The sequence below is a fragment of the Dendronephthya gigantea genome, unplaced genomic scaffold (genome assembly GCF_004324835.1).
Source record: "Dendronephthya gigantea isolate DGI-Jeju-01 unplaced genomic scaffold, DenGig_1.0 000006F, whole genome shotgun sequence".
NCBI classification, from domain to species: Eukaryota; Metazoa; Cnidaria; class Anthozoa; order Malacalcyonacea; family Nephtheidae; genus Dendronephthya; species Dendronephthya gigantea.
The window spans coordinates 3,751,245-3,773,776 of NW_021163016.1; the positions used below are offsets into that span (position 1 = coordinate 3,751,245).

At 41.6% G+C, this 22,532-nt stretch overlaps 6 protein-coding genes across 6 annotated transcripts; 4 read left to right on the plus strand and 2 right to left on the minus strand.

The window, feature by feature from the left end:
• The first annotated feature begins 258 nt into the window (after positions 1 to 258).
• Positions 259 to 2,951, plus strand: LOC114516654 (serine/threonine-protein kinase Aurora-2-like). The gene is made up of 11 exons (XM_028536185.1): positions 259 to 495; positions 573 to 741; positions 964 to 1,025; positions 1,168 to 1,247; positions 1,351 to 1,489; positions 1,594 to 1,689; positions 1,765 to 1,817; positions 1,962 to 2,034; positions 2,144 to 2,245; positions 2,329 to 2,385; positions 2,485 to 2,951. The coding sequence occupies exons 1-11, from the start codon at positions 451 to 453 to the stop codon at positions 2,611 to 2,613; spliced, it is 1,005 nt and encodes a 334-aa protein (XP_028391986.1). The 5' UTR covers positions 259 to 450; the 3' UTR covers positions 2,614 to 2,951.
• A 236-nt stretch (positions 2,952 to 3,187) lies between these two features.
• On the plus strand, positions 3,188 to 5,575 carry LOC114516666 (3-ketodihydrosphingosine reductase-like). The gene is made up of 10 exons (XM_028536200.1): positions 3,188 to 3,344; positions 3,435 to 3,524; positions 3,619 to 3,738; positions 3,958 to 4,038; positions 4,147 to 4,260; positions 4,451 to 4,528; positions 4,618 to 4,701; positions 4,906 to 4,989; positions 5,128 to 5,229; positions 5,301 to 5,575. Exons 1-10 carry the CDS (start codon positions 3,234 to 3,236, stop codon positions 5,427 to 5,429), a joined length of 993 nt encoding a protein of 330 aa, XP_028392001.1. The 5' UTR covers positions 3,188 to 3,233; the 3' UTR covers positions 5,430 to 5,575.
• A 32-nt stretch (positions 5,576 to 5,607) lies between these two features.
• Positions 5,608 to 7,082, minus strand: LOC114516667. Its single transcript, XM_028536201.1, has 4 exons — positions 6,979 to 7,082; positions 6,355 to 6,495; positions 5,980 to 6,136; positions 5,608 to 5,714 (listed from the first exon to the last, which is right to left on the minus strand). Exons 1-4 carry the CDS (start codon positions 6,983 to 6,985, stop codon positions 5,630 to 5,632), a joined length of 390 nt encoding a protein of 129 aa, XP_028392002.1. The 5' UTR covers positions 6,986 to 7,082; the 3' UTR covers positions 5,608 to 5,629.
• Positions 7,083 to 16,031: 8,949 nt separating this feature from the next.
• On the plus strand, positions 16,032 to 17,620 carry LOC114516763 (protein phosphatase 1 regulatory subunit 3B-B-like). Its single transcript, XM_028536327.1, has 2 exons — positions 16,032 to 16,288; positions 16,493 to 17,620. Exon 2 carries the CDS (start codon positions 16,603 to 16,605, stop codon positions 17,251 to 17,253), a length of 651 nt encoding a protein of 216 aa, XP_028392128.1. The 5' UTR covers positions 16,032 to 16,288; positions 16,493 to 16,602; the 3' UTR covers positions 17,254 to 17,620.
• Positions 17,621 to 17,659: 39 nt separating this feature from the next.
• LOC114516762 (transmembrane protein 189-like) lies at positions 17,660 to 19,849 on the minus strand. Its single transcript, XM_028536326.1, has 4 exons — positions 19,694 to 19,849; positions 18,985 to 19,104; positions 18,793 to 18,884; positions 17,660 to 18,616 (listed from the first exon to the last, which is right to left on the minus strand). The coding sequence occupies exons 1-4, from the start codon at positions 19,791 to 19,793 to the stop codon at positions 18,140 to 18,142; spliced, it is 789 nt and encodes a 262-aa protein (XP_028392127.1). The 5' UTR covers positions 19,794 to 19,849; the 3' UTR covers positions 17,660 to 18,139.
• Positions 19,850 to 19,966: 117 nt separating this feature from the next.
• On the plus strand, positions 19,967 to 22,090 carry LOC114516747 (ribosome-recycling factor-like). The gene is made up of 6 exons (XM_028536305.1): positions 19,967 to 20,088; positions 20,268 to 20,424; positions 20,820 to 20,935; positions 21,013 to 21,101; positions 21,213 to 21,372; positions 21,666 to 22,090. Exons 1-6 carry the CDS (start codon positions 20,074 to 20,076, stop codon positions 21,744 to 21,746), a joined length of 618 nt encoding a protein of 205 aa, XP_028392106.1. The 5' UTR covers positions 19,967 to 20,073; the 3' UTR covers positions 21,747 to 22,090.
• The last annotated feature ends 442 nt before the right edge of the window (positions 22,091 to 22,532 follow it).

Here is a 22,532-nt window from a genome sequence, read left to right on the forward strand (position 1 = left end):
TTGTTTCTTAAAAAGGTAAGAAAACGTATCCACATGGATTCTTCTGCAAATATATGGTGGATTGCAAGTTTTAATACTCGTCACTCAAAAACAATCAGAAACAGATATTTTAGAGTTTAAATTTAAAAAAAAAGTTTTATTTTAAGATCAGTGGCTTATCAGACGCGTATGTGTTAATCGGCCTGGGACTGACCTGTGATGAACCAATCAGAAGGCCGCTCTTACAATAACGTCAATTTTAAAAATCTTCAAGATTCGACTTCGTGAATTATTTTGAAACGTGTCTTCATTTCTTCTGCTATATTTCCATATTTTCGTTGTTTTATTCGCTATCTCCGCTTTTCTTTTCAAAAGAGAACATCTTTTGAACGTTCGGAAGCGATTCTTCACGAAACTGGTCATTTTTGCGTTCTCAAAATTGCGCTTGTTCATTCGGACCACGGCGACACGATGCAACCGGTAAAGACAGCCGAAAGCAATCACTATTTTGGCAAGGTAATTTATACGTTTTCCGACGCTATTTCTTATGGTTTTCAAAGTCGATTGTTTAAATTGTTTTCTAATTTTCACAGGAGGTTGGAAATGTTCAAAATAACGCACCACAACGTGTCGTGAAAGCAAAACCAGAGGGTCAAGATGTCGCCGTTGCTCCACCAAATGATAAGGAAAATTGCCAAGGAAAAAAGGAGCAGAAAGTTTGGAAACTTACTGATTTTGACATTGGAAAACCGCTTGGGAAAGGTAAAAATAACAATCAAATGTCAGATTTATATTTAAGACAGTATAATAATAAGAAAAGAGAATTTCATGTATACTGTACAAGAAGTTTCAATGAGACATATTAAGTATGTATTTTTTATCTCTAGACTGTATGTTATTACATATCTTGATGTACATATTGCTGGTAATTCCATTGTCTCTCTCTCTTTTGTCTAACTCCACAATTCTTTATAAATATTCCAGGTAAATTTGGTAATGTCTACCTTGCCAGAGAAAAAGTAAGCAGATATATTGTAGCTTTGAAGGTAAGGTATAAATTTAGATACTTTGCATTTGTGTCCACTCACCCATGTTTCTCAGAAACACTTCATTTGTTAATTGTCACATTACAATGTAGCCGCGTATGTGCAGTTTTAATATGATTCTCTACAAACTTGTCTTGCATAGGTGCTGTTTAAATCTCAGTTACAAAAATCACAAGTGGAACATCAACTCAGGCGAGAAATCGAAATTCAATCACATTTAAGGTAATCCTGTATTTGAGATTGTAGATTTCAGATGTGTGAAACATGACCTATATATGCTAGTTGTTTGGAACCACTTTGTGAGCTTTTCTCAACTTTGTTTTAGGCATCCAAATATTCTGAGACTTTATGGGTATTTCTATGACAGCTCTCGAGTCTATCTAATTCTCGAGTATGCTCCACTTGGGGAATTGTACAAAGAATTGACAAAAAATAAATATTTTGATGAAAAAAGATCTGCCAAAGTAAGCACTTAATGACACATCCAAACACCTTTTTTTTAATAAATAGAAAGAAATAGAAGAATCTTGCACCAATACAATTGAATTGTATAATTCTCTTCTTTCAGTACATAGCACAACTTGCAGATGCACTAAAATACTGTCATGAAAAGAAAGTCATTCACCGTGATATCAAACCTGAAAATATCTTACTAGGACTGAAGGTATGTATGGTATCATTCTTGTGTCTCTTTTCAATACCTTCCATTTTTCACAAATCAAAAATGTTCTTTTTCTAGGGAGATCTGAAAATTGCTGACTTTGGTTGGTCTGTCCACGCACCTTCGTCAAGGTTTGTTAAAACTATATAAATATTGCTTTCTTAGTACACCTCAAGTTTCCTCATGCATGAAAATTCACACAGAATGAAGCATACAAAAGTAAATTCCTGAGCAATTTATTCGAATACAATTGTAATTTGAGCGCATCTTTGCAGACGGACAACCCTTTGTGGAACACTGGACTATCTTCCTCCAGAAATGATTGAAGGAAACGAACATGATGAAAAGGTTTGCTGAATTTACCTGACTTTCATCTCACCTTGTCTCTACTTTGTTGTTGCTACTTATTTTGTGTTTTGTTGTTTATTAACATGCTTGTTTGTGTGTTGTATGAAAGGTTGATTTATGGAGTCTGGGTGTGCTCTGTTACGAATTCCTTGTTGGCAAACCGCCATTTGAGGCAGAAGGCCACACAGAAACATACAAACGTATCTCGCGGGTAAGCATGGTGAACCCCACCTACTGCATGCATGGACTGTAGTCTCTCAAATGGCTCTCATGATAATATTTCAATCCCTGTAGGTGGATTTGCGATTTCCTTCCTATGTCTCCCCCCTTGCCCGAGACCTTGTATCAAAAGTAAGTCCGCACTCTTTTATCAGTGAAAAGTTTTCTTAATTCAGTTGTAATAAGAGAGAAGCTTCTTCAATTTCAATATCATATCTCTTCATTCCTTAGCTACTTCAGAGAAATCCCAAACACCGGTTGTCCCTGCCTGCCGTGTTGGAGCATCCCTGGATCAAGGCACATGTTCACTCCACCAAGACAAAACCTCAAGAAACTACGAAAAGTGAAAAACCAACGTAGCACTAGAACTGAGAGGTTTTATGATAATTGTATGTAGATGTGCATTTTCACAAATCATCTTCCGAGAAAGAAGGATGATTTAATTAGAACAGAAATGCTTGAAACTTAAATTAGAATGCTTGAATATTGTCACATTCTCAACTCATCCTTACCAATAATGGTTTAAAATTGAAATTTTGTTGCAAGTTTCAAACACCGCAATATTATAGCTATTTCTCTACGCTATCATGCGCAATAATTCCAAAGAGATCCCGTTGACTGAAGAGCTACTATAAAGTTGATGGCAATGTATATATCATATGTGTAAATTAAACTACGACTATTTAGCAATAAAAAATCGGTAATTTTTACTGAATATGCCTCGTTGTAAGACTGACTTTAGGCTGCACTATGTCTGGAGGTAGTGCCCGTTCTTGGACACCGTACCCAATTTAAAGGACCCCACAGCTTCTCTCACACCCACTGACCTCTCATGCCCTCCCCCCCCATCTCTCCGCGAGATTGGGTTGAACAGCGGTATGCTGAATTGCTTATTGAAAACGTCATGCGAGAAGATTAAATTGTAACAGTAGAACTTTTTTGAAACTTAATTTTCAGTGCTAATTTTCCTCAGGTCTGCAATGTTCTACTTTATCTTGTTGCTTATTTTGTTTGCTTTTATTTGCATTCCGTTGATCTTTTGGTTTCCACCTTGTAAAAAGATTCCCAGCCTTTCAAAACTGCACATCGTTGTAAGTATATTTATAACTTATTAATTATGAAACTTCATAAAACCAGGAGCTTTCAATCTTTGGAAACTTAATACAAGGTTCGGTTTTTAGATAACTGGAGGATCCAGTGGTATTGGTAAATCACTGGCCATTGAAGCTGTCAAAAGACACGCTAATGTCTCATTACTTGCTAGAAATAAGGTAGGTATTCTGTTTTGTGTATTTGAACATTGGAATTGCTTCACAGGTTAGTTATTTTTGGACTGATGTCTGAATGTGTTCATTTTTATTTCAGACAAAGTTAGAAAATGCAAAAAAAGAAGTTGAAAAGTTTCGGTCATTTGAAGAGCAAGAGATAAACATATTTTGTGCTGATGTCACAGATTACAGTCAACTTACAGAAGTCCTATCACAGGTATAAGATAATACCTGTCAAGAGTACTTTATGTTAGAAATGATATCACTATGCATATTTACCCTCCCCTCCCTGCTTTTGTTTGCTTCTGCCTATCTATATGCACTGAATAAAATACTTCAATATTCTCCATAATAATGCAGAAATAAAGCTACTCACCATGGTCACCCTAAGCTACTTCAGAAGTTTTCATTATATTTTCAATTTTATTACCTCAAGGTTAAGTCTGTTGATATTCTTATCAACTGTGCTGGTATGGCAAAAACTGGCCTATTTGAAGATAACCATTCATCCTTTAAGGTGGATTTATTTTTTGCTTTTGAGAATGATTTCAATTAATATAAATAATTAAAAGCTAAGTTGAGATGTGTTTTGTAATCTTATAGGACACTTTTCTGTTGAATTTAGCAACTCATGGATTTAAATTACTTTGGTTCCGTAAATGCAACTTTCTCTATCTTGCCGAAAATGAAGACACAACGGTTTGGTCATGTTGTGTTTATTTCTTCGATGGCTGGGCAGGTATGTGTGAAGCTGAGGTATTCCAATGAATAGAATAGACCAGGTTTAGCTTGAGGTTAGCAATATCTGCACAATCCTTGTAATAAGGATATGAGCCTATCTATTTAATGATACAAGATATTACAGTATTGAAGTTTTTGCTATAAGAAAATCTGTCCCAGCTCATGTGGTTTCACCTTGTCTTATTTAGCTAGGAATATTTGGCTACACAGGTTATTCTGCTTCGAAGTTTGCCTTGCGCGGTCTGGCAGAGTCGCTTCTTATGGAGGTAACAACCTATTTTAAGCCCTGTGAGGTTAGGATTAGCAAGTAGCTTTCTTATCCTGCAGCATGTGATATTTTTTGTAATTTATTTAGGTTCGACCTCATGGTATTGGGGTTTCCATTGCCTTTCCTCCTGATACGGACACACCAGGCTTTGAAGAGGAAAATAAAGATAAGGTAGGATAAAGAGGGATGCATGATGATGTTATATAAATGAAAAGCTTTGGATTATAGTAATAGATTCTTTAATGTCTGAAGTTAATAGCCTGAAGTCAGATCCAAAGTTTCCTACCTTTCCTACCAATAATCTTCAGTAAAAGTCTAGTGGTGTAAACACTTTTTAGTGGTTTAAGTTTTGTACAAACTCTCTTTGTTTTACAGCCAGAAGAAACTCAGTTGATAAGTGCCTCAGCTGGGGTATTTTCTCCTTCATTGGTTGCTAAAGATATCCTCAATGGCGTTCAGGTAAAAATACAAATTTTTATCGTATTTGACAAGAAACTCTTTCGGGTTTCCCTGCTTTTTGTTTGACTTCTTTTTTCGTTCAAACGGACGCTGTATTTGATATTAAGGTCTTTCGTTTTCTTTCTTTTTCACCTTAAGAGCGGGAAATTCTTGATTGCAAGCGGGATGGATGGGCATTTTTTAAACATGTTAACTTGTGGAGCGAGTCCGGCGTCATCTCGGCTGGAACTCATCATTCAGGTATTGTGACTCAAACCGTTTTTTTACGTTTTATTTCTTTTGTTAAGTAATGAATCTCGGGCGATTTCTAGGCGTTTATGATGGGTATTATTCGTCTGGTTATGACTGTGTATAGTTTTAATCATCATAAAATTGCTGAACACGGTGAAAAGAAACGCAGAGAAACGATATCAGGCGAAGACAAACAAAAAATGAGCTGATATTTATTCCAACCATGACTAAATTACCAAGTTCTATCATGGGTTATAGAACAATTAGAATAGTTAATTTTTAATGAAGATTATCAAGATTTATGTACAGTACCACTACGGAAAATGAAAATGAAGCAATTCTGAATCAATTCATTATCTTTATTTAAACGCATTTCACAATGGTACTACAGATTTGTGGTTCATATTTTTCAAAAAGTGAATGGTTTATCCATGTTCCAAACGACATTATGTACCAAGTACTTGCCGTTGACCTTTTTCCACACTGTCAACGCTCTGAAAGAAATATTTCATTTAATTAAGTCCCTCGTTGAAAATTAATCTACCTCTTTTTGTACGACGGAATTAATCAATGATAAGTGATTAGGTAGTATTCTACAATAAGCTGTCGTGGTTTCTATCTGAATTCTGAACTATCTGAGAAAGATATCTAGCTCAAACGTGGTGGTCCAGTGTAGGTAGTATTCTACAATAAGCTGTCGTGGTTTGTGTCTGAACTACCTGAGAAAGATATCTACCTTGAAGAGCTTCTTCAACTTACTTTTCCGTGAAAATCACGGAGTCATCCTTGCCATAAACTGTGCCTTTACTTCGTGATGTGACTAAATCTCCCTCACCAAACACTACTTCTTCAACACACTCGCTCTTGCCAACCTTGCTTTGCAACTCTGCTGAAGCTTCTATGAACTTCAGAAAAGCTACCGATGGAAAAAAGAAACATTGTGTGATTCGTCTATGAATTCATTCAGAAGGAAAACATGAACCTCCAGACATGCTCAGTGGGACTCATTTTGAAACTGTCCAGTTTCATCTTTCCTGGGTTCCTAAGAAAATATTCAGGGAGGTTTGCGCAAGGCACCTGATTTGTCTTTTAAACGTAAAATCACAGTGCTGACAAACGTATTTTTCAACTAACCGTCTTTTCCCCGGACTGTCTCTTTTCCAGGAGGCATGATTACACAATCGTCTGTGTAGTATTCAAGCGCTTCCTTATTCTTTCCCTGACCAAGAAGTTCAATGATTTTATTATGTGTGGAACTGATCTCTTCTTTAAGCCCTGCAAAATACGATGAACTGGACTGAATAGATTTTGTCAGATCACGGGGAAAAGAAGCTTGGTTGAAGGTGTGTTAAAGGCGTTGTCCACAACACGAAATCCTAGAATTAAGTCAACATTGAGAAGCAGAGACAAACAAGAATAAAAGACCTCTTGTTACGTTCCTATGTTAGACATTAAAAACCTGGCAAACGTACTTTCCTTTGCCAAATCCTAAGCCCTTGTGTTGCAGAAGATTCTACATCTTCTCAATCAATTCCGACAGTTCAAGTCAGTTTGCGCACAAAAGACTTTCTGTCATTGATTTTTGTTGAGACTAACCCAGGGCGAGGTAACTTAAGTGCAGTTTATTGAATGTGCTCCCAAGTGATTTCCGATCGTCGTGTTAAGACCCGTGCATAAGTGTCTCTCGTATATGTATTGAAGTTTTGACAGTTTACCATATGGTTGGCGTTTTCTATCCTGAGTTACAGCTCAACATACCTGCCATGTTTTCTGTTTGATTTCACTTGCAACTCGACAACCTTGTTCAGCGAGTGAGGTGTGCAGCAGTAACCACAACCAAGGCAGATCCTCGAATATACGTAGACCATTTCGAAATCTTTAAGCAGTAACCCAATCATATTACTCCATTTTCATCACATGATGACATTTTCATGACGTATTTTTTCATTTAAACAAGACTGTGATGTTGCAACATATCATATAAACGGAAGTTTGTTCTTTAAAAACAAAACTTTGAAGGAGAAGAGCTTAATGTGTTTACCGAAAATAAAACCAATTTTACATGAAAGGGCGTGCATGAAATTACATTCAGCTAAAGTTTAGGAGAAAGAGTTGAGACGATAAGAAAATTGCATTAGTGTTCTATGAACGCTATTCATCAGTTTTGAAATGAAAAAAATTCAACACGTTTGATTCTATTTGAACAAGTTATTTTTCCTAAGCTTCTTTGTCGTTCATGAAGCAGACGAAAAGCAAATATTTTCTTGGGAGCAATAGGTATTTGTTTGTTCATGGTAAAACCATAGTCTAGCGAAGTCTAATTATTAAACGCTAATTTACTGAAAAAAGATTTCATTAATTGACGTACGGGGCAATTAATGGCATATAAAAGTGGAATATTTTCTTCTCCTAACTGGGGAATCTTATGTCGTTAGGTTTCTTTGATACGCAGTTTTAAAAAGCGGGTGCTTCTACGGTTGTGAGCGAGGTTCATCTGGAGGTATATTCAAGAAAGATTACACTGAACTATCCTATCTCCGGTACTGTATGGCCTGGGCTTTTGATTGTAAAGCAAAACTTGGCCCATCGCATTGGGACCGTCCTAGCTAGCGCTATCCTAGCCTGCGGTGCAGACGCTTTGAATTAGGTAGTTACTTTATGTGACCCCTATTATAATGTATCACATATTATAGTGTATCACATACTTAGTCCTCCTCAGTCTCCCTCAGCCATCCTTAGCCCTCCTTAGACATCCTTAGCCCTCCTTTGGCCCCCTTACACCACCTTAGCACTCCTTAGCCCTCCTTAGGCCTCCTTAGCCCACCTTAGACCTCCTTAGCCATCCTTAGCCCTCCTTTGGCCTCCTTAGCCCTCCTTAGCCCTCCTTTGGCCTCCTTACACCACCTTAGCACTCCTTAGCCCTCCTTAGCCCTCCTTAGCCCTCCTTAGCCCTCCTTAGCCCTCCTTAGCCCACCTTAGACCTCCTTAGCCATCCTTAGCCCTCCTTAGACATCCTTAGCCCTCCTTAGCCCTCCTTTGGCCTCCTTACACCACCTTAGCACTCCTTAGCACTCCTTAGGCCTGCTTAGCCCTCCTTAGCCCACCTTAGACCTCCTTAGCCATCCTTAGCCCTCCTTAGCCCTCCTTAGCCCTCCTTAGCCCTCCTTTGGCCTCCTTACACCACCTTAGCACTCCTTAGCCCTCCTTAGGCCTCCTTAGCCCTCCTTAGCCCACCTTAGACCTCCTTAGCCATCCTTAGCCCTCCTTAGACATCCTTAGCCCTCCTTAGCCCTCCTTAGGCCTCCTTAGCCCTCCTTAGCCCTTCTTAGCCCTCCTTAGACATCCTTAGCCCTCCTTAGCCCTCCTTAGCCCTCCTTGGATCACCTTAGCCCTCCTTAGACCACCTTAGCCCTCCTTAGGCCTCCTTAGCACTCCTTAGCCCTCCTTAGCCCTCCTTAGCCCACCTTAGACCTCCTTAGCCATCCTTAGCCCTCCTTAGACATCCTTAGCCCTCCTTTGGCCTCCTTACACCACCTTAGCACTCCTTAGCCCTCCTTAGGCCTCCTTAGCCCTCCTTAGCCCACCTTAGACCTCCTTAGCCATCCTTAGCCCTCCTTAGACATCCTTAGCCCTCCTTAGCCCTCCTTAGGCCTCCTTAGCCCTCCTTAGCCCTTCTTAGCCCTCCTTAGACATCCTTAGCCCTCCTTAGCCCTCCTTAGCCCTCCTTGGATCACCTTAGCCCTCCTTAGACCACCTTAGCCCTCCTTAGCCCTCCTTAGCCCTCCTTAGCCCTCCTTAGCCCTCCTTAGCCCACCTTAGACCTCCTTAGCCATCCTTAGCCCTCCTTAGACATCCTTAGCCCTCCTTTGGCCTCCTTACACCACCTTAGCACTCCTTAGCCCTCCTTACCACTCCTTAGCCCTCCTTAGCCCTCCTTAGCCCACCTTAGACCTCCTTAGCCATCCTTAGCCCTCCTTAGACATCCTTAGCCCTCCTTAGCCCTCCTTTGGCCTCCTTACACCACCTTAGCACTCCTTAGCCCTCCTTAGGCCTCCTTAGCCCTCCTTAGCCAACCTTAGACCTCCTTAGCCATCCTTAGGCCTCCTTAGCCCTCCTTAGACCACCTTAGCCCTCTTTAGCCCTCCTTAGGCCTCCTTAGCCCTCCTTAGCCCTTCTTAGCCCTCCTTAGACATCCTTAGCCCTCCTTAGCCCTCCTTAGGCCTCCTTACCACTCCTTAGCCCTCCTTGGACCACCTTAGCCCTCCTTAGACCACCTTAGCCCTCCTTAGCCCTCCTTAGGCCTCCTTAGCTCCCCTTAGCCCTCCTTAGGCCTCCTTAGCCCTCCTTAGCCCTCCTTTGGCCTCCTTAGCCCACCTTAGCCCTCCTTAGGCCTCCTTAGCCCTCCTTAGCCCTCCGTAGCCCTCCTTAGACATCCTTAGCTCTCCTTAGCCCTCCTTAGCCCTCCTTAGGCCTCCTTAGCCCTCCTTAGCACTCCTTTGGCCTCCTTAGCCCACCTTAGCCCTCCTTGGGCCTCCTTAGCCCTCCTTAGGCCTCCTTAGCCCTCCTTAGCCCTCCTTAGCCCTCCTTAGACATCCTTAGCCCTCCTTAGCCCTCCTTAGGCCTCCTTACCACTCCTTAGCCCTCCTTGGACCACCTTAGCCCTCCTTAGACCACCTTAGCCCTCCTTAGCCCTCCTTAGGCCTCCTTAGCTCCCCTTAGCCCTCCTTAGGCCTCCTTAGCCCTCCTTAGCCCTCCTTTGGCCTCCTTAGCCCACCTTAGCCCTCCTTAGGCCTTTTTAGCCCTCCTTAGCCCTCCGTAGCCCTCCTTAGACATCCTTAGCTCTCCTTAGCCCTCCTTAGCCCTCCTTAGGCCTCCTTAGCCCTCCTTAGCACTCCTTTGGCCTCCTTAGCCCACCTTAGCCCTCCTTGGCCTCCTTAGCCCTCCTTAGGCCTCCTTAGCCCTCTTAGGCCTCCTTAGCCCTCCTTAGACATCCTTAGCCCTCCTTAGCCCTCCTTAGGCCTCCTTACCACTCCTTAGCCCTCCTTGACCACCTTAGCCCTCCTTAGACCCTTAGCCCTCCTTAGCCCTCCTTAGGCCTCCTTAGCCCTCCTTAGACTCCTTAGCCTCCTTAGCCCTCCTTAGGCCTCCTTAGCCCTCCTTAGCCCTCCTTGGCCTCCTTACCACCTTAGCCCTCCTTAGACTCCTTAGCCCTCCTTAGCCCTCCTTAGCCCCTTAGCCCTCCTTAGCCCTCCTTAGGCCTCCTTAGCCCTCCTTAGCACTCCTTGGCCTCCTTAGCCCACCTTAGCCCTCCTTGGCCTCCTTAGCCCTCCTTAGGCCTCCTTAGCCCTCCTTAGCCCTCCTTAGCCCTCCTTAGACTCCTTAGCCCTCCTTAGCCTCCTTAGGCCTCCTTACCCTCCTTAGCCCTCCTTGGACCACCTTAGCCCTCCTTAGACCACCTTAGCCCTCCTTAGCCCTCCTTAGGCTTCCTTAGCCCTCCTTAGACATCCTTAGCTCTCCTTAGCCCTCCTTAGGCCTCCTTAGCCCTCCTTAGCCCTCCTTTGGCCTCCTTAGACCACCTTAGCCCTCCTTAGACATCCTTAGCCCTCCTTAGCCCTCCTTAGACCACCTTAGCCCTCCTTAGCCCTCCTTAGACTACCTTAGCCCTCCTTAGACATCCTTAGCTCTCCTTAGGCCTCCTTAGCCCTCCTTAGCCCACCTTAGCCCTCCTTAGACATCCTTAGCTCTCCTTAGCCTTCCTTAGCCTACCTTAGACCTCCTTAAAGTGCTACTGCAACGAAATTTTCGACCCGATTTTTATTAGCCTAAACAAATATTCAGCCTTTTAGAAACAATTTGATGTATATATGACTTTTGTGTGTTAAGTAGAAGTTGACTAATTTTACCCTCAAACCTCGGTATCAAATGCGAACTTTTATAGCCGCCATGTTTGCTGATGTGACGTCATAACGAGTACCGATATTTCGAAGCTTATGGTAATATATATAGCTTGTGTGTTGTCCGCTTCAAATTTTCGAGCTTGACGCGGAGAACCAAATCATTTTATTTTGAAATGGAAGTTAATTCTGTTAACTAACATATATTGAAGAAATGCCTGGTAAAGGGTCTGAAAATATACGCCGATTTGTTAGAAAATTCAAACTAGTCTTAGCCCGTCTGACAGAGATATAATGTAGTAATATATGCCATATATAAGCATGTATATCTTGTGCCGCATAGTCCTTTATGCCACAAAGTCCTACGTAAGACGATCTTGAAGAACTTAAAAAAACTGCTTAGCCTTTCAGTAAAACAAGACGAAGGCAATGATATGATGTCCTTGTTACTGATAATATTGGTGTATGCTATGCGATATATTCCCGCAAACCATAAACAGTAATATACTGGCTATTGTAAATGCCACATTGCCACTGTTTTGCAATAGCGCGTATCGAAATATATCAAACTGAAACACACACTAACACAGGTCCTTTTATCTACATGCATAAATACTCAAGAAACACCATCCTTGCTGATTTAAATTGAACTTCAATGTCTTATGAAACGGCACTCGCCGTGCACATTAAGACACCAAGGCCAACATCAGCTTTATTCAGCATGAATGCATGTGCGCGCAAAGTATCTCCGCATTGATGGTAAAATCAGCCTTTGCCTATATATCAGTTAGCTTTCAACTTGTGCTACGATCAGTTCAGACATCAAATGTATGCACAGAATCTTCTTTCGATACTCTTTTATTTAAGGGATCTTGCTAAACAAGAGTCATATACGAATCTTTGAAATCGACTTAGCCGCGCAAAGAACCGCACCATGAAACAGAAAGTCGGAACAAAATTCAATATTTTCTTCGACTTTGGCGATCCATTTTTTCGTTAGGAACATATGTATAGATATTTAATAATTTTGATGAATACTGGCTTAGTAGGGACTGTAAGAAACGCAGCTTCTTCGTCGATGAGGCTACTTAACACTAGTATGCTAAGAATCGGTACTCTTTTCTACGTCACAAACTACATTATGGCGGAGCAAAAGTTCGCATGTCTAAGTGGCAAAAATCGCGACTTTGGAAAGCTATAAAAATCTTTTGAGAAAGCCAATTTTGATTATGTTTTCAAAAATGAAATCAGGAAAGTGAGAACTTTAAATTGAGCCAATAAAAATGGGGTCAAAATTTCGTTGCGGTAGCACTTTAAAAGGTATGTTATGTATTTTCCGTGTAATGTGATATATTTTTGGAAAGAAATAAGAAGATGTATAGACGGCTAAGGAGGTCTAAGGTAGGCTAAGGCGGTCAAAGGAAAGCTAAGGAGGGCTAAGGAAGTCTAAGGTGGGCTAAGGAGGGCTAAGGCGGTCTAAGGAGGTTTAAGGAGGTTTAAGGAGGTCTAAGGAGGGCTAAGGAGGGCTAAGGAGGGCTAAGGAGGGCTAAGGAGGTCTAAGGTGGGCTGAGGAGGTCTAAGGTAAGCTAAGGAGGTAAGGAGGGCCTAAGGAGGGCTAAGGAAGGGCTAAGGATGTCTAAGGAGGGCTAAGGAGGGCTAAGGAGGCTAAGGAGGGCTAAGGAGGGCTAAGGGGCTAAGGAGGGCTAAGGAGGGCTAAGGAGGCCTAAGGAGGGCTAAGGGAGCTAAGGAGGCCTAAGGAGGGCTAAGGGGCTAAGGTGGTCTAAGGAGGGCTAAGGTGGTCAAGGAGGGCTAAGGATGGCTAAGGAGGCCTAAGGAGGGCTAAGGGGGCTAAGGTGGTCTAAGGAGGGCTAAGGAGGCTAAGGAGGCCTAAGGAGGGCTAAGGAGCTAAGGAGGCTAAGGAGGCCTAAGGAGGCCTAAGGAGGGGCTAAGGGAGCTAAGGATGTCTAAGGTGGTCTAAGGAGGCTAAGTGTGGTCTAGGAGGCCAAAGGAGGGCTAAGGAGGGCTAAGGAGGGCTAAGGAGGGCTAAGGAGGGCTAAGGAGGGCTAAGGAGGCCTAAGGAGGGCTAAGGAGAGCTAAGGATGTCTAAGGAGAGCTAAGGATGTCTAAGGATGGCTAAGGAGGCCTAAGGAAGGCTAAGGAGGCCTAAGGAGGGCTAAGGAGGGCTAAGGAGGCCTAAGGAAGGCTAAGGAGGCCTAAGGAGGGCTAAGGAGGGCTAAGGATGGCTAAGGATGGCTAAGGAGGCCTAAGGAAGGCTAAGGTGGTCTAAGGAGGGCTAAGGTGGTCTAAGGAGGCCAAAGGAGGGCTAAGGAGGGCTAAGGAGGCCTAAGAAGAGCTAAGGAGGGCTAAGGAGGCCTAAGGAGGTCTAAGGAGGGCTAAGGAGGCCTAAGGAGGGCTAAGGAGGGCTAAGGAGTGCTAAGGTGGTGTAAGGAGGCCAAAGGAGGGTTAAGGAGGGCTAAGGATGTCTAAGGAGGGCTAAGGATGGCTAAGGAGGTCTAAGGTGGGCTAAGGAGGGCTAAGGAGGCCAAAGGAGGGCTAAGGAGGGCTAAGGATGTCTAAGGAGGGCTAAGGATGGCTAAGGAGGTCTAAGGTGGGCTAAGGAGGGCTAAGGAGGCCAAAGGAGGGCTAAGGAGGGCTAAGGATGGCTAAGGAGGGCTAAGGAGGCCTAAGGAAGGCTAAGGAGGCCTAAGGAGGGCTAAGGAGAGCTAAGGATGTCTAAGGAGAGCTAAGGATGTCTAAGGATGGCTAAGGAGGCCTAAGGAAGGCTAAGGAGGCCTAAGGAGGGCTAAGGAGGGCTAAGGAGGCCTAAGGAAGGCTAAGGAGGCCTAAGGAGGGCTAAGGAGGGCTAAGGATGGCTAAGGATGGCTAAGGAGGCCTAAGGAAGGCTAAGGTGGTCTAAGGAGGGCTAAGGTGGTCTAAGGAGGCCTAAGGAGGGCTAAGGAGGGCTAAGGAGGCCTAAGAAGAGCTAAGGAGGGCTAAGGAGGCCTAAGGAGGTCTAAGGAGGGCTAAGGAGGCCTAAGGAGGGCTAAGGAGGGCTAAGGAGTGCTAAGGTGGTGTAAGGAGGCCAAAGGAGGGTTAAGGAGGGCTAAGGATGTCTAAGGAGGGCTAAGGATGGCTAAGGAGGTCTAAGGTGGGCTAAGGAGGGCTAAGGAGGCCAAAGGAGGGCTAAGGAGGGCTAAGGATGTCTAAGGAGGGCTAAGGATGGCTAAGGAGGTCTAAGGTGGGCTAAGGAGGGCTAAGGAGGCCAAAGGAGGGCTAAGGATGTCTAAGGAGGGCTAAGGATGGCTAAGGAGGTCTAAGGTGGGCTAAGGAGGGCTAAGGAGGGCTAAGGAGGCCTAAGGAGGGCTAAGGAGGGCTAAGGTGGTGTAAGGAGGCCAAAGGAGGGCTAAGGATGTCTAAGGAGGGCTAAGGTGGGCTAAGGATGCCAAAGGAGGGCTAAGGAGGGCTAAGGAGGGCTAAGGAGGGCTAAGGTGGTGTAAGGAGGCCAAAGGAGGGCTAAGGATGTCTAAGGAGGGCTAAGGTGGGCTAAGGAGAGCTAAGGATGTCTAAGGAGGGCTAAGGATGTCTAAGGAGGTCTAAGGAGGGCTAAGGAGGCCTAAGGAGGGCTAAGGAGTGCTAAGGTGGTGTAAGGAGGCCAAAGGAGGGCTAAGGAGGGCTAAGGATGTCTAAGGAGGGCTAAGGATGGCTAAGGAGGTCTAAGGTGGGCTAAGGAGGGCTAAGGAGGCCTAAGGAGGGCTAAGGAGGGCTAAGGAGTGCTAAGGATGGCTAAGGAGGTCTAAGGTGGGCTAAGGAGGGCTAAGGAGGGCTAAGGAGGCCTAAGGAGGGCTAAGGAGTGCTAAGGTGGTGTAAGGAGGCCAAAGGAGGGCTAAGGATGTCTAAGGAGGGCTAAGGATGGCTAAGGAGGTCTAAGGTGGGCTAAGGAGGGCTAAGGAGGGCTAAGGAGTGCTAAGGAGGCCTAAGGAGGGCTAAGGTGGTCTAAGGAGGGCTAAGGTGATCCAAGGAGGGCTAAGGAGGGCTAAGGATGTCTAAGGAGGGCTAAGAAGGGCTAAGGAGGGCTAAGGAGGCCTAAGGAGGGCTAAGGAGGGCTAAGGATGTCTAAGGAGGGCTAAGGATGGCTAAGGAGGTCTAAGGTGGGCTAAGGAGGGCTAAGGAGGCCTAAGGAGGGCTAAGGAGTGCTAAGGTGGTGTAAGGAGGCCAAAGGAGGGCTAAGGAGGGCTAAGGAGGGCTAAGGATGGCTAAGGAGGTCTAAGGTGGGCTAAGGAGGGCTAAGCAGGCCTAAGGAGGGCTAAGGAGTGCTAAGGAGTGCTAAGGTGGTGTAAGGAGGCCAAAGGAGGGCTAAGGAGGGCTAAGGATGTCTAAGGAGGGCTAAGGATGGCTAAGGAGGTCTAAGGTGGGCTAAGGAGGGCTAAGGAGGGCTAAGGAGGGCTAAGGAGGGCTAAGGAGTGCTAAGGTGGTGTAAGGAGGCCAAAGGAGGGCTAAGGAGGGCTAAGGAGGCCAAAGGAGGGCTAAGGATGGCTAAGGAGGTCTAAGGTGGGCTAAGGAGGCCTAAGGAGGGCTAAGGAGTGCTAAGGTGGTGTAAGGAGGCCAAAGGAGGGCTAAGGAGGGCTAAGGAGGCCAAAGGAGGGCTAAGGATGGCTAAGGAGGTCTAAGGTGGGCTAAGGAGGCCTAAGGAGGGCTAAGGAGTGCTAAGGTGGTGTAAGGAGGCCAAAGGAGGGCTAAGGATGTCTAAGGAGGGCTAAGGATGGCTGAGGGAGACTGAGGAGGACTAAGTATGTGATACACTATAATATGTGATACATTATAATAGGGGTCACATAAAGTAACTACCTTTGAATTACAAACGAACACACTTTGTAATTCGAAGTGTCTGCACCGCAGGCTAGCGCTATCCTCGTTGATGGATTTGGACTTCGGACTGATTAATATAGAAAATTATGACAGTAATCCTTATTCGTAATCCGCATTATCGTACTTGAATTATCGGATTAAGATCAAGCTTCCCTAATCTGTGGCCTGGGCACGACGTTTGTTTTAATAACTTGTTATAATGAAAGCTGTAATCACATCAATTACGATTGTACATCGCTGCAATCGCTGCAGATTTTGTAACGGAAATACCTTTGTAATCATGTGAAAACTCTCCCCTTTTAACTGAGGTAAGGCTGAAGGATATGGCTTTTTATGAGAAAGCATTTTATGCTTTCTAACCTAGATATGCTTCCCTTCGTGAGCAACAATGTATGTGTATGTATTTCGAATTTGTGTATTTATAAACATCATGAGTCATTGAATATCAACTGGCCAATATATATATATCAATGTCATTGTTTTAATACTACGTGCATTACTGCATGTTCTAGGTTCAACCCTCTGTTTACTATTTAAAATTTAATTCAATGTCGCTGGTCTGCACGGGAGGAAGGCGAGAAGTGTTTCTTTTGATGTTTTGTTGCCATATGAAGCGTTGTTTATGTCCTCTTGGGAAATGGAAGAAAGCGAAACCAGACAGAAAACTATTCTTAAAAAGCAAAAATCGTTGCCGTTAACAAAGAGCAAGAATGTGCACTTTGCTGATGTTTGTGGCCTGTCACTTGTGTCAGTTCATAAAATATCTATGGATGATCTGACAGTACCTTCAAATTCTGATTTGAAATATGAGATAACAAAAGAGCTTACTGTTAACTTTGCACAGCCAATTGCACAGCCTAACTTTGTGGAACGACTGAACAGGCTAAGTGTTTCTTTGGAGAATGTTGTGGTTTCAAATTGTGCGTTAATGGGGACCATCAAGGTTCGGAATATCACCTACGAGAAATTGGTATTTGTTCGATGTAGTTTTGACAACTGGAAGTCATTTGAGGATGTTAATGGAAGCTATGTACCATTATCTTATGATGGTAATTTTGATCGCTTCTCGTTTGCAATAACTGTGCCTAACACCATTAAGAATGGTGAGAAGATAGAGTTTGCAGTTTGTTACAGAACAACGTCACCTGACAATGAATTCTGGGATAATAATGATAATAAGAATTACATCATTGAGTGTAAAGAGAAGCCAATGCCAAGAAATTCCTCATACGGTTTGCTTTGGAGTCGTATCATACCAAATTATAAGACATAGGGGTTCAATAATGTAAGTCTGGGTAAAATTATAGTTGGTTGCACTATAGTTAGGCATAAAAATTATGTTCATAATTATTCCCCTTCAAATGTTTCGCATTTTTGAAGCGAGGAATTTCATTAATCGAGGAATCTCATATATGTGGTAAGGATAAAGGATGATTGTTTGCACTAAAAATGGATTAGATAATTGTCTTTTTAATAACTTGCCACAATAAACATTGTTGGTAATAAGTATTTCAACAGTAGAAGAGGTAGACCAATCAAAACAAGTATATTTAGATTTATTTGGCTGGCCACATAACTCAAACTGTTCAATCAGGTGTAAAAAATATGTGCACTTTGGAATTTGTTATACATATTTTTATTGACAATAGAAATTTAACTGTATATTTGCATCTGTAACATTTTACTTTAATATTCCTTCTGTATATATTTACAGGTCATTAATTACACAGTTATTTCCTCAAAAAAGGATTTAACTTTCATTTTTCATTGATTGCCTTTGACCATAACTATTTTTTTGTCCAGTTTCACTGACCTTTATAATACTTAATAACTTACACTTCATTAAATAAGCTTTAAATAGACTACATCATGTGTCAGGTCTTGGTAACCAATGAAAGAATAGTTCAGTGTTTCAAATCATGAAATAAAACATTGAAACAGGAAGAGAATCTAAGTACTATCACAAGCACAAGGACTTCCAGGTTTCAAAATGAGCTCTTATCATAGAGTACAAAATGATTTGAACATGTGAAATTGGTCACAAGAAAACATGGTGTAGGTCTATGGCATGCATATGTTTGCCTCCCTTTGCTACGGGCTAAGATTACTCCAATAAATTAACAGCATTAATTTCATCTGCAATTTCATTTTTTATAAAATTATTTTCTCTTAGTCCACATTAAATCATCTGTCCTTGGTCTGCAACCAGTTATTTTTGTTATACACCATTCCAATACTTGCCAGAACTTGATCACCTCAAGCGGGTAATTTAACCAACCAGTCGTTATACAAAAGTATGTTTCATGAGGAGCGACGTGGTGAACCCGATGATGTATTCTTGGTAAAATGATGTTACAATCTTGTAGGAAAATCACCCATCGTGGTAAACCAAAATATGTGTGCGACCATTTATGAATCTGATTGGTGAGAGAAACAAAGATCGCTAAAGCGCAAATATACCAATCCCAAGCACAATGTTCATGAAGCACAACTCTGTCAAATGTCAAATGTTTATAAACCATGTATGATAATGTTGGAATTGTCAATAGACAATTGTCTCCATTGGTTTCAATGACATCATGTCTTGTTAGTGCAGTTGGATCAACATGATGCTCACGAAATGGTCTGATGAATGCCTTGAAAAGTACATATAAAGTATAAACAGATGCAATTAACATTTATAAAACATGGTCAGCAACTTGCTGATAATCAACAAGAAAAATCTCTTGGAGATTTTTTGCATATTTTATGCCATTACCAAACCACATTCGAAGATAATATAGTCATTGTCTGATCAATAATATCATATTACCTGGCCTATGAAAGGGAAGTCAACAGATCCCCAGCTATCAGCAGCCCAATGGACAAAGCCTGATAAAAAGTCTGCACTAAGTATCCCTAAAACTAGAACAGAAAAATAAAGCAATCAGTTAAAGGGATGATTATTTTAATATTTATACAATACATCACTATGTAGAAGTGAGTAGAACTGCTTAAAACTTACATGAACCAATAAGTATGTATCTGAGATCATTTAGATGAAGGTTTAGCACCAATGACAACATGAATACAAACATCAGGACAACATATGATATAACACTGCAGTATTCCAGCAATCGTTTTTCTATAAAAAAATAATTTTGATGTCAATAAAGTGCCTATGTGCAAATGTTAGCTCAGTATATAAATAGAGCTCAGTGTTTCACCATTCTTATGGTATTGCATAACTACCTATAGTTCCCATGTACAAAGTTCACAGTGGCGTGATTAAAAATTAATCATATCAACATACGACATACGTCCTCTATCTGTCAAACGTACGACTCAAAAGTATAGCAAATTCAGCTGTGTCAGTCCTAGTTTTATTTTCTATACACGATTAGAATTTAGAAAATATAAGTTGTAACAATTTGTTCCATGGAACAATTTTTGCATATGTCACAATTTAGTCAAGTAGCGATTCCGCCGATTCCCACAATTTTTACCGGCAGAATAGGTCAACAATAGGATTATTTTATTCCATATTACTGTACTAAAAATACCTGAACTATTAGGTCACAAAATTATCTACAATTTAAGCTATATTTCAGTGTGTAGTCTGTAAAATACGATCGTCAGAGTCTACAGAAGCAATCGAGCGTAGCCTGTTTGTCAACGAAGCATACCAACAAGGTCCAACATAATTGAAACGATAGATTAAAGATCCAGAATACCTTTTGTGTAACCTGCAGCGAGGATCCTAGCCCCAGCATGATTTTTGACATACTTTTTTGAGTTCGTAGAAGTTTTTAAATCGGTACAATCTCCGTGCATCTTGGAGAAAAATGATCCGAAAGTCACCCAACTGCGTCCTATTGAAGTGAAGCGCTTAAAATTTTTTTCCGAATAATTATCACACCTTTTTATTCTGTGTTTCCATGAGAAGTTTACGATCTTCCATCATCATTGTGGAAACACTTCAAGGGGATTTAAATTTTACGCAAAAATATGGCGGCGACATTTCAAAAATTTGCTTTGTCGTTTTCAATGTTGAGAAGAGGTTCTTACTTGAAGCAAGGTTTACCCTTGCTTTCTACGAGTTTCTCTCGATGCTATGCAAGTAAGAAAAGTAAGTCAGAGTTATTTGTTTTATTTTGTTGATAAAATGGGTAGTGACCATGTACAGTTGGGGAATTGTCAATCTGACAATCTCAGACCAAGTTTGGTGCATCTCTTTCTGTTGCCACATAGTGGTAAATAAACTGCATGAAAACTATTTAATATGAATAAAGACTATTCTTTTAACAGATGTTAAGAAGAAAAAAAGAGATTTCGCAGGCATCGTTCAACAGTGATGTTGCTGAAGGTGTGGTGGATATTGATAAATTGTTGTGTAATATGGAGACTGAAGTGGACAAACTTAAACAGGAGTTTAGGTGCTGCATAACAACAAGAATATCACCAGGTATTATTATTCTTTAATCAGATCTTCTGTGTGGGACTTTCAGCCACAAATCCTCCGCAAATCCTTTGTCAACCTCACTAATATGTACCCCAAAATCTCCTGGTTAGATAATCCTTGTCCCTTTTCCTAAAAACTTCACCTAAATATTCTTCAACTTGACCTAAATATTCTTAGTTCCTTGCAAAAAAAATCCTTCATCAACCCAACCATAAGTCTAAACTTCGCTCATTCCAGATTTCCGAGATCTTCCCTACACCTGATATACATGCTATATCCATTGTCTAATAAATGCAAGAAACTTCATACCAGGCTTCTCTAGACAATGTCGGAGTGTCATAGAAGTGTCCTGCGTATGAGGTTGTAAACTGGGTTCTAATGCAATATCTAATTCTTAGCTGTATTTGACAATATAAAAGTGACAACTGGAAAGCGTAAAATTTCTCTTGGTAACATTGCCTCAATACAAAACAAAGATGACAAATATATTTTGGACCTGACGTCATCTCCAAATGTAAGAGTCGTCAAATTTTTTGGTATCTTTGCATGTTGAACTTATTATTGGCAGACAATTTACGTGTTTTTTTTTAGATGACCAGCCCAGCCATGAAAGCTTTGAACGAAAACTCGATCTTCAATCCTTTACTGGAAGGCAACACCATCACAGTTACTGTACCAAGGTAATTGACCTAGTTAGTCCATTTCCCTCATCTGTCCAAGAGGAAATAGGTCAGTTATTTCTAGTGTTTTCATTCCCTTTCAAATATATATATCTTGCGCTTAATTTTGAGGTTAACAATGGAAGTTCGCAAAACTCTGGTGAAGTCAGCTAAAGAAGTTTGCGAAGAGGCGAAGATTGGGATAAGAAGGGTTCGTCAGAAAGGCATGAACGATGTTCGTAAGCAAAAGAAAGTCATGTCACAAGATGATGTGAGAATGATTGAAAACTATGTGAGTATGATTTTATTGAAATAAGCTGTTTCTTAGTTGTCTTTCACAGGTATTTACGAACTCCGGAATCGCGCAGGACCCGAGTATTTGCGGGACAGGACCCGAGTATTTGCGGGATTATTTAGACCTGTAAACTTGAAAGCAATCTTGTGACTGAAGTGACATTTCAATCAGGCAACTGCATATTACCGGAGTCGAAGCCATCGTAACGTTAACTAACAAGGATGAAGCAGACAGATGTAATAACGATAGCATATTTTAGCAATATTCAAACTTTACTTGGGTCACTCTAGATTCAATCATTGACCGACAACTACGTGGAACAAGTTGACAAAATGTTGCATGAAAAATCCGAAGAATTATTGCACAGATGACGCGGTGAAACAGTCGATTTCTCCAATGAGAAACCTTGCACGAAATTTGAAGAAGAAATTTTGATGTTCTTTAGAAGTTAAACTAGAAAGAACATGTATAGAAAGATATTTAAATTTTTATTTAAAAAGACTTTATATCAAGACATTTTATAAAACGTTTAGCTGTTGTCTAAATAAGATCGTTGTATGAGCCATTTGTATCTTTTAATATCAACTCAATATGACTTAGTCTAGCTTCAAAGTCCTCCAAACGTTCGCGAATATCGTAGCTTGCACTTCCCATAGACCTCCTATGAAAAACGAAGAAATAAATGATAAGATATGGAATAAAATAAACTGAATATAGAGAAAGTTTACCATGGCAATGATTCGTGTCTGTAATTGTCTTTTGATGTTTGCTGTCTTAGACGTTTGTTCAAGTCACTTTCAATGGCATAACGACGGTATAACGAAGACGCATTATCCTCGGAGAGTTTTAAGTTTTTTTGTAGAGTTTTCACTGTTCGTAAACTTTGCTCCAATTGTGATTTAATGTCATTGTATCTCCTGAAAGAGTAGAGAAGCGTTCTTATATTTTGCAATTATTTTGTTTCTATGGCTGTGATTGGTTGGTAAAACATGGGCATTCTTTCGTGGACAAGTTCCCTCTGGTGTTGAAGGAAAATGATTAAATTCTACAGGCCTAAAAACTTACTTATTACATTCCTCATATTTCCCCTTAAACTCTTCTCTTTCATTTATGCATTGCTGTAATGTCTTCTCCAATTCAATTCTAAAAAAATGAAA